Genomic DNA, 16,855 nt, shown 5'->3' with positions numbered 1-16,855 from the left:
CAAAAAACCCAATTGGACATGGGACACAAGTCGAGGATTGATCGCCCTTGGCTGGCCGCCTCAGAGGAGGGTGTATAGTGTTGAAAGGCTGAAACACCCGATGAACCTGAGGTACACTACTGATGATGTGTCCTGAAATTGAATAAAGCTTAGGCTATCTCACCACTTCAAAATAGGATAAAATAGATTAAATAGGGTCAAATTCATGTCCGTTAACCTCCGAACTCTTGGAACTTGTTATGTGGGTCAAGGAACAGGTGTTCAGTTTAACATGCGCCGGCCCGTGCCTTCACTTCGTCGCTCCATTTCAACCACTTGGTCTAGAAGGACCAAACGTGGGGAGCTTCGACGGATAACCTCCAAAAACCTAACCCTAACCCTAACCCTACCCCCCCCCCCCCCAAGTTTTTCACCCTAATGACACTTTGAATTCCAATTTAATTCGACTACTAACCCTAATACACAACCAAATACAACAAACACCAAGTCTGCCAACTAAAAGAACACTTCTGCTTGTCGCACAAACTCGGGGCTGCTACCGTTGGAAAGGGCATCCTCGAAAACCCCTAGTTGGACACTGGTTCCAAGTCTCTACCACCTTCAGAAAAAAAGTTATTGGCCGAGGGATGACTTTGAAATGGCCTCGACGGAGGTTTCGGGCACTTCCCCTTGTCCTAGACACTCGGGACTGCTACCGTTGGAAAGGGCATCCTCGAAAACCCCCAGGCGGACACTGGTTCCAAGTCTCTACCACCTTCAGAAAAAAGTTATTGGCCGAGGGATGACTTTGAAATGGCCTCGACGGAGGTTTCGGGCACTTCCCTTGTCCTAGACACTCGGGACTGCTACCATTGGAAAGGGCATCCTCGAAAACCCCCAGGCGGACACTGGTTCCAAGTCTCTACCACCTTCAGAAAAAAAGTTATTGGCCGAGGGATGACCTTGGGGTGGTTTTCATCCCTTATCCTAACCCTAACCCTAACCCTAACCCTAACCCTAACTCGGGACTGCTACCATTGGAAAGGGCATCCTCCAAAACCCCCAGGCGGACACGGGTTCCAAGTCTCTACCGCCTTCAGAAAAAAAGTTATTGGCCGAGGGATGACCTTGGAGTGGTTTTCATCCCTTATCCTAACCCTAACCCTAACCCTAACCCAACCCTAACCCTAACCCTAACCCTAACCCTCCAAAACCCCCAGGCGGACACGGGTTCCAAGTCTCTACCGCCTTCAGAAAAAAAGTTATTGGCCGAGGGATGACCTTGGAGTGGTTTTCATCCCTTATTCTAACCCTAACCCTAACCCTAACCTAAACCCTTTTTTTCCTCAGATTTTTAACCCTAACAACACTTTCAATTCCAATTTCATTCCACTACTAACCCTAAAACACAACCAAATACAACAAACACCAAGTCTGCCGACCAAAAGAACACTTCTGCTTGTCGCAAAAACTCGGGGCTGGTATCGTTGGAAAGGTCGTCCTCAGAAACCCCTAGTTGGACATTGCTTCCAAGTCTCTGTGACCTTCAGAAAAAAAAGTTATTGTCCGAGGGATGACTTTGAAATGGCCTCGATGGAGCTTTAGGGCACTTCCCCTTGTCCTAGACACTCGGGACTGCTACCATTGGAAAGGGCATCCTCCAAAACCCCCAGGCGGACACGGGTTCCAAGTCTCTACCGCCTTCAGAAAAAAAGTTATTGGCCGAGGGATGACCTTGGAGTGGTTTCATCCCTTATCCTAACCCTAACCCTAACCCTAACCCTACCCCCTACCCCCCCCCCCAAGTTTTTCACCCTAATGACACTTTGAATTCCAATTTAATTCGACTACTAACCCTAAAACACAACCAAATACAACAAACACCAAGTCTGCCGACCAAAAGAACACTTCTGCTTGTCGCACAAACTCGGGGCTGGTACCGTTGAAAGGGCGTCCTCCAAAACCCCTGGTTGGACACCGGTTCCAAGTCTCTGTGACCTTCGGAAAAAAAGTTATTGACCGAGGGATGACTTTGAAATGGCCTCCACGGAGCTTTCGGGCACTTCCCCTTGTCCTAGACACTCGGGACTGCTACCGTTGGAAAGGGCATCCTCCAAAACCCCCAGGCGGACACGGGTTCCAAGTCTCTACCGCCTTCAGAAAAAAAGTTATTGGCCGAGGGATGACCTTGGAGTGGTTTTCATCCCTTATTCTAACCCTAACCCTAACCCTAACCGCCTTCAGAAAAAAGTTATTGGCCGAGGGATGACCTTGGAGTGGTTTTCATCCCTTATCCTAACCCTAACCCTAACCCTAACCCAACCCTAACCCTAACCCTAACCCTAACCCTAACCCTCCAAACCCCCAGGCGGACACGGGTTCCAAGTCTCTACCGCCTTCAGAAAAAAAGTTATTGGCCGAGGGATGACCTTGGAGTGGTTTTCATCCCTTATTCTAACCCTAACCCTAACCCTAACCTAAACCCTTTTTTTTCCTCAGATTTTTAACCCTAACAACACTTTCAATTCCAATTTCATTCCACTACTAACCCTAAAACACAACCAAATACAACAAACACCAAGTCTGCCGACCAAAAGAACACTTCTGCTTGTCGCAAAAACTCGGGGCTGGTATCGTTGGAAAGGTCGTCCTCAGAAACCCCTAGTTGGACATTGCTTCCAAGTCTCTGTGACCTTCAGAAAAAAAGTTATTGTCCGAGGGATGACTTTGAAATGGCCTCGATGGAGCTTTAGGGCACTTCCCCTTGTCCTAGACACTCGGGACTGCTACCATTGGAAAGGGCATCCTCGAAAACCCCCAGGCGGACACGGGTTCCAAGTCTCTACCGCCTTCAGAAAAAAGTTATTGGCCGAGGGATGACCTTGGAGTGGTTTTCATCCCTTATCCTAACCCTAACCCTAACCCTAACCCTAACCCTACCCCTACGCCCCCCCCCCCCCCCAAGTTTTTTCAACCCTAATGACACTTTGAATTCCAATTTAATTCGACTACTAACCCTAAAACACAACCAAATGAACAACAAACATCCAAGTCTGTGGCCGACCAAAAGAAACTTCTTGCTTGTCGCACAAACTCGGGGCTGGTACCGTTGGAAAGGGGCGTCCTCCAAAACCCTGGTTGGAACACCGGTTCAAGTCTCTGTGACCTTCCGGAAAAAAAGTATTGACCGAGGGATGACTTTGAAATGGCCCTCCCCCCCAAAACCCGGAGCTTCGGGCACTTCCCCTTGTCCTAGACTACTCGGGACTGCTACGTGAGAAGGGCATCCTCCAAAACCCCAGGTTGGAAAGCTGGTGTCCAGTCTCTAGTCTCTAAAACTCCGCCTTCAGAAAAAAAGTTAATTGGCCGGGGAGACCTTGAGTGGTTTTCATCCCTTATCCTAACCCTAACCCTAACCCTAACCCTAACCTTGGAGTGGTTTTCATCCCTTATCCTGTAACGTAACCCTAACCCTAACCCGAACCCTAACCCGAACCCTAAAACTTAGATTTAACCCTAACCCTAACCTATCCCTAACCCTAACCTCACCCTAACCCTAACCCAATTTCAGTTCTGGCCTTAAATGACCATCAATTCTCACCTTAACCCTAACCCTAGACAGTCTCATAATACACTTTTACATGGAACCCTTACCAATCCCTAACCCTAACCTTAACCCTTTTTCTTTCTGTCCAAGTCTTTAACCCTAACAACACTTTCAATTCCAATTTCATTCCACTACTAACCCTAAAACACAACCAAATACAACAAACACCAAGTCTGCCGACCAAAAGAACACCTCTGCTTGTCGCACAAACTCGGGGCTGGTACCGTTGGAAAGGGCGTCCTCCAAAACCCCTGGTTGGACACCGCTTCCAAGTCTCTGTGACCTTCAGAAAAAAAGTTATTGACCGAGGGATGACTTTGAAATGGCCTCCACGGAGCTTTCGGGCACTTCCCCTTGTCCTAGACACTCGGGACTGCTACCGTTGGAAAGGGCATCCTCCAAAACCCCCAGGCGGACACGGGTTCCAAGTCTCTACCACCTTCAGAAAAAAAGTTATTGGCCGAGGGATGACCTTGGAGTGGTTTTCATCCCTTATCCTAACCCTAACCCTAACCCTAACCCTAACCCTAACCCTAACCCTAACCCTAACCCTAACCCTAACCCTAACCCTAACCCTAACCCTAACCCTAACCCTAACCCTAACCCTAACCCTAACCCTAACCCTAACCCTAACCCTAACCCTAACCCTAACCCTAACCCTAACCCTAACCCTAACCCTAACCCTAACCCTAACCCTAACCCTAACCCTAACCCTAACCCTTATCCTAACCCTAACCCTAACCCTAACCCTAACTAACCCTAACCCTAACCCTATGACCTTGGAGTGGTTTTCATCCCTTATCCTAACCCTAACCCTAACCCTAACCCTAACCTTGGAGTGGTTTTCATCCCTTATCCTGTAACGTAACCCTAACCCTAACCCGAACCCTAACCCGAACCCTAAAACTTAGATTTAACCCTAACCCTAACCTATCCCTAACCCTAACCTCACCCTAACCCTAACCCAATTTCAGTTCTGGCCTTAAATGACCATCAATTCTCACCTTAACCCTAACCCTAGACAGTCTCATAATACACTTTTACATGGAACCCTTACCAATCCCTAACCCTAACCTTAACCCTTTTTCTTTCTGTCCAAGTCTTTAACCCTAACAACACTTTCAATTCCAATTTCATTCCACTACTAACCCTAAAACACAACCAAATACAACAAACACCAAGTCTGCCGACCAAAAGAACACCTCTGCTTGTCGCACAAACTCGGGGCTGGTACCGTTGGAAAGGGCGTCCTCCAAAACCCCTGGTTGGACACCGCTTCCAAGTCTCTGTGACCTTCAGAAAAAAAGTTATTGACCGAGGGATGACTTTGAAATGGCCTCCACGGAGCTTTCGGGCACTTCCCCTTGTCCTAGACACTCGGGACTGCTACCGTTGGAAAGGGCATCCTCCAAAACCCCCAGGCGGACACGGGTTCCAAGTCTCTACCACCTTCAGAAAAAAAGTTATTGGCCGAGGGATGACCTTGGAGTGGTTTTCATCCCTTATCCTAACCCTAACCCTAACCCTAACCCTAACCCTAAAAAGTTATTGGCCGAGGGATGACCTTGGAGTGGTTTTCATCCCTTATCCTAACCCTAACCCTAACCCTAACAACACTTTCAATTCCAATTTCATTCGACTACTAACCCTAAAACACAACCAAATACAACAAACACCAAGTTTGCCGACCAAAAGAACACCTCTGCTTGTCGCACAAACTCGGGGCTGGTACCGTTGGAAAGGGCGTCCTCCAAAACCCCTGGTTGGACACCGCTTCCAAGTCTCTGTGACCTTCAGAAAAAAAGTTATTGACCGAGGGATGACTTTGAAATGGCCTCCACGGAGCTTTCGGGCACTTCCCCTTGTCCTAGACACTCGGGACTGCTACCATTGGAAAGGGCATCCTCGAAAACCCCCAGGCGGACACGGGTTCCAAGTCTCTACCACCTTCAGAAAAAAAGTTATTGGCCGAGGGATGACCTTGGAGTGGTTTTCATCCCTTATCCTAACCCTAACCCTAACCCTAACCCTAACCCTAACCCTAACCCTTATCCTAACCCTAACCCTAACCCTAACCCTAACCCTAACTAACCCTAACCCTAACCCTAACCCTAACCCTAACCCTATGACCTTGGAGTGGTTTTCATCCCTTATCCTAACCCTAACCCTAACCCTAACCCTAACCTTGGAGTGGTTTTCATCCCTTATCCTGTAACGTAACCCTAACCCTAACCCGAACCCTAACCCGAACCCTAAAACTTAGATTTAACCCTAACCCTAACCTATCCCTAACCCTAACCTCACCCTAACCCTAACCCAATTTCAGTTCTGGCCTTAAATGACCATCAATTCTCACCTTAACCCTAACCCTAGACAGTCTCATAATACACTTTTACATGGAACCCTTACCAATCCCTAACCCTAACCTTAACCCTTTTTCTTTCTGTCCAAGTCTTTAACCCTAACAACACTTTCAATTCCAATTTCATTCCACTACTAACCCTAAAACACAACCAAATACAACAAACACCAAGTCTGCCGACCAAAAGAACACCTCTGCTTGTCGCACAAACTCGGGGCTGGTACCGTTGGAAAGGGCGTCCTCCAAAACCCCTGGTTGGACACCGCTTCCAAGTCTCTGTGACCTTCAGAAAAAAAGTTATTGACCGAGGGATGACTTTGAAATGGCCTCCACGGAGCTTTCGGGCACTTCCCCTTGTCCTAGACACTCGGGACTGCTACCGTTGGAAAGGGCATCCTCCAAAACCCCCAGGCGGACACGGGTTCCAAGTCTCTACCACCTTCAGAAAAAAAGTTATTGGCCGAGGGATGACCTTGGAGTGGTTTTCATCCCTTATCCTAACCCTAACCCTAACCCTAACCCTAACCCTAACCCTAACCCTAAACTCGGGGCTGGTACCGTTGGAAAGGGCATCCTCGAAAACCCCCAGGCGGACACTGGTTCCAAGTCTCTACTACCTTCAGAAAAAAAGTTATTGGCCGAGGGATGACCTTGGAGTGGTTTTCATCCCTTATCCTAACCCTAACCCTAACCCTAACCCTAACTAACCCTAACCCTAACCCTAACCCTAACCCTAACCCTATGACCTTGGAGTGGTTTTCATCCCTTATCCTAACCCTAACCCTAACCCTAACCCTAACCTTGGAGTGGTTTTCATCCCTTATCCTGTAACGTAACCCTAACCCTAACCCGAACCCTAACCCGAACCCTAAAACTTAGATTTAACCCTAACCCTAACCTATCCCTAACCCTAACCTCACCCTAACCCTAACCCAATTTCAGTTCTGGCCTTAAATGACCATCAATTCTCACCTTAACCCTAACCCTAGACAGTCTCATAATACACTTTTACATGGAACCCTTACCAATCCCTAACCCTAACCTTAACCCTTTTTCTTTCTGTCCAAGTCTTTAACCCTAACAACACTTTCAATTCCAATTTCATTCCACTACTAACCCTAAAACACAACCAAATACAACAAACACCAAGTCTGCCGACCAAAAGAACACCTCTGCTTGTCGCACAAACTCGGGGCTGGTACCGTTGGAAAGGGCGTCCTCCAAAACCCCTGGTTGGACACCGCTTCCAAGTCTCTGTGACCTTCAGAAAAAAAGTTATTGACCGAGGGATGACTTTGAAATGGCCTCCACGGAGCTTTCGGGCACTTCCCCTTGTCCTAGACACTCGGGACTGCTACCGTTGGAAAGGGCATCCTCCAAAACCCCCAGGCGGACACGGGTTCCAAGTCTCTACCACCTTCAGAAAAAAAGTTATTGGCCGAGGGATGACCTTGGAGTGGTTTTCATCCCTTATCCTAACCCTAACCCTAACCCTAACCCTAACCCTAAAAAGTTATTGGCCGAGGGATGACCTTGGAGTGGTTTTCATCCCTTATCCTAACCCTAACCCTAACCCTAACAACACTTTCAATTCCAATTTCATTCGACTACTAACCCTAAAACACAACCAAATACAACAAACACCAAGTTTGCCGACCAAAAGAACACCTCTGCTTGTCGCACAAACTCGGGGCTGGTACCGTTGGAAAGGGCGTCCTCCAAAACCCCTGGTTGGACACCGCTTCCAAGTCTCTGTGACCTTCAGAAAAAAAGTTATTGACCGAGGGATGACTTTGAAATGGCCTCCACGGAGCTTTCGGGCACTTCCCCTTGTCCTAGACACTCGGGACTGCTACCATTGGAAAGGGCATCCTCGAAAACCCCCAGGCGGACACGGGTTCCAAGTCTCTACCACCTTCAGAAAAAAAGTTATTGGCCGAGGGATGACCTTGGAGTGGTTTTCATCCCTTATCCTAACCCTAACCCTAACCCTAACCCTAACTCAGATTTAAGCCTAACCCTAACCCTAACCCTAACCCTAACCCCCAGGCGGACACGGGTTCCAAGTCTCTACCACCTTCAGAAAAAAAGTTATTGGCCGAGGGATGACCTTGGAGTGGTTTTCATCCCTTATCCTAACCCTAACCCTAACCCTAGCCGAGGGATGACCTTGGAGTGGTTTTCATCCCTTATTCTGACCCTAACCCTAACCCTAACCCTAACCCTAACAAATAACGAAATAAAACAAACACCAAGTCTGCCAACTAAAAGAACACTTCTTCTTGACCTAGAAACTCGGGGATGGTACCGTTGGAAAGGGCATCCTCAAAAACCCCTAGGCAGACACTGCTTCTAAGTCTCTATGACCTTCAGAAAAAAAGTTATTGGCCGAGGGATGACTTCGAAACTGGTTCGACAGAGGTTTCGGGCACTTCCGCTTGTAGTACAAACTCGGGGTTGGTACCATTGGAAAGGGCATCCTCAAAAACCCTCAGGTGGACACTGGTTCCAAGTCTCTACCACCTTCAGAAAAAAAGTTATTGGCTGAGGGATGACCTTGGAGTGGTTTTCATCCCTAACCCTAACCCTAACCCTAACCCTAACCCTAACCGAGTGGTTTTCATCCCTTATCCTAACCCTAACCCTAACCTGTTCCCTAACCCGTTCCCTAACCCTAACCAGTTCCCTAACTTTAACCCGTTCCCTAACCCGTTCCCTATTCTGAATGGGAGTCTAAGTCAGCTATGTGAAAGCAAAGTGCCAGTGCCACCAAACTTGATACACATGGCCAGTGGGAGGAGACCATCACCCACACCAAATTTGGTGGCTCTATCCCTTACGGCTCGGACGTTACAACAGGATCATCATTTGATGATCGTGGTTATTATACTATTACCTAATCCTAACCCGTTCTCTAACCCGTTCCCTAACCCGCTCCCTAACCCGTTCCCTAAATATGCTGAATGGGAGTCTATGTCAGCTATGTGATAGGGATGTGCCAGTGGCACCAAACTTGCTACACATGGCCATTGGGAGGAGAGCATCATGCACAACAAAATTGGTGGCTGTATCCCTTACGGCTCGGGCGTTACAAGAGGATCATCATTTGATGATCGTGGTTATTATACTATTACCCTAACCCTAACCCGTTCCCTAACCCTAACCCGTTCCCTAACCCTAACCTGTTCCCACAAATTCTAATTCTAGTCATAACCCTAGCCTCATAATACAGTTTTAAATGTAACCCTTACCAATTTCCAATGCTAACCCTAACCCTAATTGGCCCCAATACCAATTTTGGCCTTAAGCGAAGCCAAATTAACAATCTAGTCTTTACTCTCACCAATTTCTCACTATAATTTTAGCTACAACCCTTACCAATCCCTAACCCTAACCCTAAAAAGCGGGAAAATGAGAAAATGGCGGACATACGAACCCAAAGACTTATGGGGAATCAGTTTTTTACAAACTTTAAAGAGGAATAGCTCGGTGACCGTACAACATAGAAACAAAATTCTTTTTATCTCGGAAATGTCAAATCACCCCCTCAAAGATGACACCACTCGGCAGGGTTGCTTGGGGTCACCGCCATTTAACAAAGTAACAGGAATATAGGCCCTTAGATACTGCGCTAATCTAAAAGACAGGCTGGGGGGCGCACTTCCAGTAGAAGCTTGGTTGTTTCCCAAAGATTCTGCTCGGGGACTGAGATGGTAGGGAAATTAACCCACTGGATGACGTTAACCCCTTGGTTGTCTGGGAGGTGACATAATGCACGGGACCTGCCTCCTCAGGACCTTGGTTTAGCAGGCTTGGATACCTTGCGGTGCCAACGAACAGTCTGCCACGGTAGGTAGCCAGCCCCCCTGGGTCCACTTGGACAGCACGCAGGACGGGTGGTCTGAGGCCAACAGACCTTAAATGGGGCCCAGTCTTTTATGGTGATTAGCACCACTCACACACCAGCTCCACTCGCACGCTACACGGATAGATTTGAAGAGCCAAAAAAATCCCAATTGGAATTAAAGAAAAGACAAAGCAGTCAATTTGGTGAAGGAATGGACAAAAAGAGGACAGAAATAGACAAAAACAACACTGAAATTATCAGAAGACAAAACCCCTCAAAAGGTCAGCATTAGAAATAATGCCATTATTAAACCAAAGACAAATAAAAAAAGACAAAGAATGACTTGTAAAGACTAGAAAATCATCAAAAAACCTAATTGGACATGGGACACAAGTCAAGGATTGATCGCCCTTGGCTGGCCGCCTCAGAGGAGGGTGTATAGTGTATAAAGGCTGAAACACCCGATGAACCTGAGGTACACTACTGATGATGTGTCCTGAAATTGAATAAAGCTTAGGCTATCCCAACACTTCAAAATAGGATAAAATAGATTAAATAGGCTCAAATTCATGCCCGTTCAACCTCCTAACTCTTGGAACTTGGGCGTGGGGTTTGAATGGGAGAGGAAGACATGCCAAGCTCGGCGTGGAGGGTGACCTGCTAAGCTTGCGGCCTCACTCCTCATCTTCACTCTTCCCAGTTGACATCCTCCTGCCCAAGGAATTGGAGAGTTGCGTGCATCCACGTTAAATAAAGGAACAGGTGTTCAGTTTAACATGCCCGTGCCTTCACTTCGACACTCCATGTCAACCATTTGGTCTAGAAGGACCAAATGTGGGGAGCGTCGCCGGACAACGTCCAAAAACCTAACCCTACCTCCCCCTCAACCCTAATCTTAACTACCCCCCCCCCCCCAACCCTAACCTTAACCCCAATTGGCCCCAATCCCATTTTTGGTCTTGAACCAATGCAAATTCTAATTCTAGTCATCACCTTAGCCAATCTCATACCACAATTTCCCATGTAACCTTTACCAATCCCTAACCCCATTTGGCCCCAATACCATTTTTGGCCTTAAGCGAACCAAAATTCTAATTCTAGTCATCGCCCTAATCAATCTCTTAACATAATATTAGATGTAACCCTTCCCAATCCCTAACCCTAATTGTAGCAAACCATGCTCATTGGTGTAATAGTTATATTTCTGTAAAAATGCAACAATATACTTATACTGGCCTGTACTTATTACAATATATAAAAGAATATGTGATCAAACTAAATTTAAATGTATTTTGAATAAATTTCACTTCCTTACAAAAACTTCTTGCTGACAAATCAATAAAATCTAGTGGTTGGAATGATATTGGCAAAGTATAAAAATTTAAAATTACAATTAACCAATATTTGAGGGCTGGATTGTGATACATAATTAGAGTCTTTTAATATGTCATCTAATTATTGTTGCTCTTAATGTGCCCTACAACCATTTTTTGTATGTAAATTGTTGTTGTTGGGGGGGGGGGGTGGCCCTCTGTGTAAATCGTGCTAAAAACATATAGCGACTGGAGCGGAGACAGGAGCCGGAGGAGCAGCCTTCGAGGGGACTGGAGTGGGGAACTGCTGAACACAAAGGACACTCTCCACAGAATAGCAACCAGAGCAGCCGCCGAGGCCCAGGAGAAGGCTGGAGGTTGACCAGGGCGCCTGACTTGGGAGTGGGCAGGTCGCCAATCAGAGTGGCTGACTCGAGAGCAGGAGCTGGAGTGGCACGGACCTGGCAGCAGGACTGGGCACTGGAATGGACCTGGCAGCAGGAGCAGGCACAGGAGCGGACTCGGGAACCTCGATGGTGCTGGGCGGTGGAAAGACCCGACATTTTTTAGAGCTATGCGTCTTTTTAGAAGCTTTTAAAGGTGGCTCTAGGGAGTCCAGAGGACCAGAAACAGCAACAAGACCAGGAGCTAGCTCCGGAGCCACCAGGCTGGAGGGTGTGGTGGTTTGGAGCAGTGAGATAGCTGGCAGCAGCAAGGAGTCAGGTGTTGAGTGTGATGAAACTGGTTTGCTCCTGGTCCCCATGGATCCCCATGAGAGAAAAGCACATGAGGCATTCCTCCAGAAACTCCTTGCACCTCTCAGGGGATCTGTTGTAAGGTCCTGGTCTGTGGTCCATCTGGTGTTCACCTGCTGCAGCCAAAGGTAGGTCTTGCGTGCTGTCAGGCTTGGTGGAAGAGGCTGGATGCACGTGCAGGTCACTTTATTCAAGCCAAACAAGATTACTAAAACTTACAACCTGAAGAACTGGCGAACAGATAGGACACTCTCCACAGAACAGCAAACAACACAAGACAAAGAAACAGGAAAACCAAGGAATATTTATACAGAACTAAACGAGGCTTAATGAATTAAAGGCAGGTGAAAACTGAACAGAACTTAACGGGGATAAACCAAAAGGAGACTAAACTAAAGGGACCAACAGGACTGAACCAAAACCCAAGTGCACAACAGAACCAAAACTGGCCACTAGAGGGGGAAGAAACAAAACAGAAGAACAAAAAGAGACAGGGCATGACATATATATATATATAAAAGAACAGAAATTGAAAAGAAAAAGAAAGAAAAACTTAAAAGGTTCAAAAATAAAAAACAACAAAGAGTAACTAACTAATCAAACAGACGTAAAACATTTATAAACATGTACTGATAACACTTAGGAGTCTTTGCTTTCCTTCTGGAATATTCACCCCAAAGAAATGTTTTTTTTTTTCTTTTCTTTTCTTTTGGTTTTAACTGGGGTCATGAATATATATTTTTCCATTTATCCTTTCTCCCTTATTTGCGCAATGCTTAGTTTCCATACCTGAGGACAAGCTTGAGCCCAACCCTCTTAAATGAATACTATCTAAACCAGTGTCCAAGGTCCATTGAGATAACAGCAACACTAGCTGACGTCAAGCAGTCTTGGATTACCAAAGAGAGACATTTGATTATGATCACAAGCAGTTACAGTGTGGCACTAGTTGGTACCCTGACATTGAAAGCAGACAGAGACCGGATAATTTCCTTGGCTTCAGAGGAACAACAGTGAGCGAGGGAAGAATGTATGACTTTACATGGACCTGTTTAGTATTATGCTTGTTTCAGTGTACGAGTGCCAATGTCTTTTGGACAGCCTATGTGGAAGTAAGCTATACTGACCAATGGAACAGAACTTTCAGCAGGATGTGTGAGTGTGGCATATATGGTTCAAATTCACCTTTATTACCAGCATCTGGACAAGTGGTGCTCCCCAATTTAGACCCCCTTGCCTGCAGTAGCAACACTACTTTCTCAGTGGGCCAGGAGCCCTGGATTGCCCTTATCAAACGGGGGGACTGTACATACACTGAGAAGATTCAAGCTGCCCAGCAAAACGGAGCCTCAGCTGTGGTCATCTACAACCTTGATGGCACAGGCAATGAAACAAACTACATGAGTCACCCAGGTATGACATGGAGGTTCCTCGTTTTTCTATGAAAGTTATATAAAACTAAGGATAAACAGTTTCAAAAGATCAGATGAATCAGCTTTTCAGCTTCTTCTAATCCTGACCTTCATATGCACAGCTATGGAAAACAGTCTTTCAGCTAAATAAATGGTAAAGTAAAATCAAGCAAACAGAGTAGATTGTGTTTGATGTGTGCTTTACATAGCTGATCAAACACTTTTGTTCCTCAAACATTTACCTGTGCCTGCGTGGTATGTGCCACATTGTAACATCATAACACTCGACAAAATCTGTGTGTCTGCCACTCAATATTTAAGGAACAGAATGATCCATTTTGTTTTTCAGTGGACATCTTAGTACTATTACCATTTGAACGACTTGCCAGTTTGGTCTGGAGGCGGCTACATTATCAGCCAACGACAGAAGCAGAAGAAAGACTATATTTAGATATTTGTCTCTATATAGAAACAGAGCCATGGACATCTATTTCATACTGTTCATATTGTGCTGTTTTTAGGAGTACAACAGTAACAGGCCTAACTGCAGCAGGAACACCTGTGTTATCACACAAGGATACAGATATCACTTGAAGTGGATATTTTTTCATGTGAAATACTGAGTCATATTTTAGAATTTGAAAAACAAATTATTTCTTACGTCATCAAAATAAGAATAGTTTGGTGCATGTAATGTTGGATCAGATTCTTGAACCCATATAAATATGTATAAGGTGTCATGTATAAGGTTTACACAAATATACAATGTATTTAACATGGAAATACCATTAATACATCTTGTGTCATATCCCACAGGAACTGGGGACACTGTTGTCATCATGATTGGCAATCTTCAGGGCAGGGAGATCAGTGATCTCATCAAGAGTGGGGTGACAGTCTATATGCAGATTGCAGTGGGCAGTGCACATGGTCCCTGGAACAAGCTTTGGGTTTATGTCATGTCATTCACCTTTTTTGGGGTGACAGCCATTGCTTTGGGCTACTTTGTTGTTCTTACTATTAGACGGCTCTACCATGCTCGACAAGAACGTCTCCAGCAGGTAGGAGACTTACAAGGGGCTTTGGAAACAGAATCTTGGGAAATTAAAACTTGCGTGTGTTAATTTGATTTAGACAATAGTCAATATTAGAGACTAAGATGGAAGAACAAATTCATGAACACTCACTGATGTAGAACGACAATTTGATACGTCTATGTTGTTTCCTTATTGTCAACTTACTGTCAGTGGAGCGGTATTTCTTTGGCAATTCTTTCTTCTGTCACGAGGTTGTTCACTATTGTGAAGGTTCCGAGACTTCATTGCTGCAGTAACCACAGGATTGAAGGGAGGCATATTCTAACTCGAACTAGAACTGGGATGGAGTGGCATTGAAATGAAATCATGCCACCATTGGGACTTGGTTACTTAGTTTATGTCCTTTTTCTGTTTCACTCTCACAGAGACATCTTAAAACCGTGGCCAAGAAAGCAATTGACAAATTGCAAGTCCGGACTTTGCGCCGCAATGACCCGGTACTGTGTCCTTGCAAAGATTGGACTGGGATTTAGTTTTTTTTCCACTTCCTGAATTTCAAGATTTTTTCATTTTCTGAATTGCAGAAGCTGCTTTATTGTCCTGTATAAAAGTACAAGTATAATCTTCATACCACCTGTTTATCTTTACAGGAGGTGGAATCAAATGTTGAATCAAATACAAACAGCTGTGCTGTCTGTATAGAGTCCTTCAGGCATGGGGATGTGGTGACAGTCCTTCCTTGCAGGTACAAGACATGAACCTGACTAAAAATGTGTTAAAATGTAGGAGAGTTGGAAGTGAAAGATATGCCATGACCGAACACCCAAAACAAACCAATTCCTCATTTACCTTTGTACTGAGCAACACAATGGCAGCACTGCTGAGTCACTGGGCAGTCTGAGTGTGGTTGCATTGCTTAACAACAGCTGATAGTGGCAGTTGGAAGAAAGTAATAAAGGACTGATAAAAGATGTGAAAGGACATTTTGTTTAGACTGCTATTCTGTTCTTTTCACCTACATACTAAGCATTTTATTGCCTCTAATTCAAGAAAATTCTCATAAATTTCTGGGCTAATCTGCTTAAATGATAGCATGACTATATGTCTATAATGAGGATTACCAATGCCAATTTTAAGAAGTTTATTTTCTTCAAAGTCATCTCTTCCACAAGACATGCATTGAACCATGGCTACTGGAGCACCGCACCTGCCCCATGTGTAAATATGACATTCTTAAGGGCGAGGTCAGTTTGCTTTGTCACTCACTTGGCTCACAATTTAAAAATATTGTAAAATTCATGAGAAACAAATCCTGTAAAATGTGTTACCTAAATGTCCTTTTTTCCCTAAAGCATGAACGCACAAATGAAGAATACTCCGCACCACCAGCAGATGTCAGGTTTTACCCAATCACTACATCTAACTCTCAGGTGCATACCATTGATGAGGTAACCTTGGGAAACCAGCCTGAGCATACAAGACCAAACACTGATACTCAGGTTTCAGAATGTGAGTCTGTATTCTGACTTTCTCCTGTTTTGTGTTATGTGGTACATTGCGTATTCAAGTCTGCTCTATTTCAAAGCATACTGTCTTTGGTGAGCTCCTGCTCATGAACAACTTACTAAGTAAATTTAAAAAATAAAAAATGGTGTAAAGTATATGCATTTATATAATACATATTAAAAAGTAGATTACTATTTGTATATAGTGTGTATATAGTGTGACATTTTCATAGTGTTTACAATGAACCATCAATATAAGCACATATAAATAAAAAGGTAATACATGCACCTGGAGAAATGAAAGGGGAAAATATGTTTATTTTATTTTGACACTGAGCCCTCCATACTTAACACCTTGCTATAAATTAATGGAATGGTCAGTGGACAGAGTGTTGACCAGTGAGAGATAATAAGAAAGTATGACTGTCTGAATGCTTATGCCTTATGACCTCAGCTGCTGTAAAGATGCCGGATCACATTGCTGATGACCTGGATCCTCAGAGATATGATCACATTTATGAGAATCCGGCATTTGAGGGAGAACAGTAGGACCACCATCTGCAACAAGTAATCAAACAAATCAAGCAAAAAATGTCTTCCTTAGCTTGTCTTGGTTGGCCTCATCGATTCAAGTACAGTTAAATTTAGTAATTACTTTGTGTATATAATGTTTCTATGAAAATGCATTATAAATAAGTTTGAAATGACAATATTCTGAAATTAAAGTAGGATTCACATTGTTATAAAAACTAGTTGGAAACGTGAGCCAGAAATCTGCTCAGAGGATAATGTTATGCCAAACAGCATGAAATGCTTCATTACTGTGTCAATTAATAGATTCTAAGAATCAACGGAATATATATTTCCATGGATTATTCCATAAAATTTTAAACATGTTGTTATATCAACTGCAAGAAAAATGGAATAAACTGCCTTGAGTAACAGTTCAATTGATATCTTGTCTTCAGAGGTGGTTCACTTTATTTGAAAGAAGGGAGGGGTCAACAAGGTCTTTTAATTTGAAAGAGAGATTTGTGT

The 16,855-nt window shown here is 44.7% G+C and overlaps 1 protein-coding gene across 1 annotated transcript; it reads left to right on the top strand.

Moving 5' to 3' along the window:
* The first annotated feature begins 11,593 nt into the window (after positions 1 to 11,593).
* On the top strand, positions 11,594 to 16,366 carry rnf128b (ring finger protein 128b). Its single transcript, XM_030765616.1, has 8 exons — positions 11,594 to 11,941; positions 12,937 to 13,276; positions 14,092 to 14,336; positions 14,738 to 14,809; positions 14,963 to 15,057; positions 15,469 to 15,564; positions 15,670 to 15,821; positions 16,272 to 16,366. Exons 1-8 carry the CDS (start codon positions 11,594 to 11,596, stop codon positions 16,364 to 16,366), a joined length of 1,443 nt encoding a protein of 480 aa, XP_030621476.1.
* The last annotated feature ends 489 nt before the right edge of the window (positions 16,367 to 16,855 follow it).

Source organism: Chanos chanos, chromosome 2 (assembly GCF_902362185.1).
Source record: "Chanos chanos chromosome 2, fChaCha1.1, whole genome shotgun sequence".
Lineage (NCBI taxonomy): Eukaryota > Metazoa > Chordata > Actinopteri > Gonorynchiformes > Chanidae > Chanos > Chanos chanos.
Note: the sequence above shows the minus strand (reverse complement) of the source record. Positions and strands in the feature narration are given on the sequence as shown.

Excerpts from the sequence above, each read along its gene's own strand:
- rnf128b (XM_030765616.1), top strand. The coding sequence starts at position 11,594 with ATGGACCTGGCAGCAGGAGCAGGCACAGGAGCGGACTCGGGAACCTCG. Across the intron at positions 11,942-12,936 it reads CACCTCTCAGGGGATCTGTT|TGTACGAGTGCCAATGTCTT; the intron begins GTAAGGTCCTGG and ends TGCTTGTTTCAG. Across the intron at positions 15,058-15,468 it reads GTGACAGTCCTTCCTTGCAG|TCATCTCTTCCACAAGACAT; the intron begins GTACAAGACATG and ends TTTTCTTCAAAG.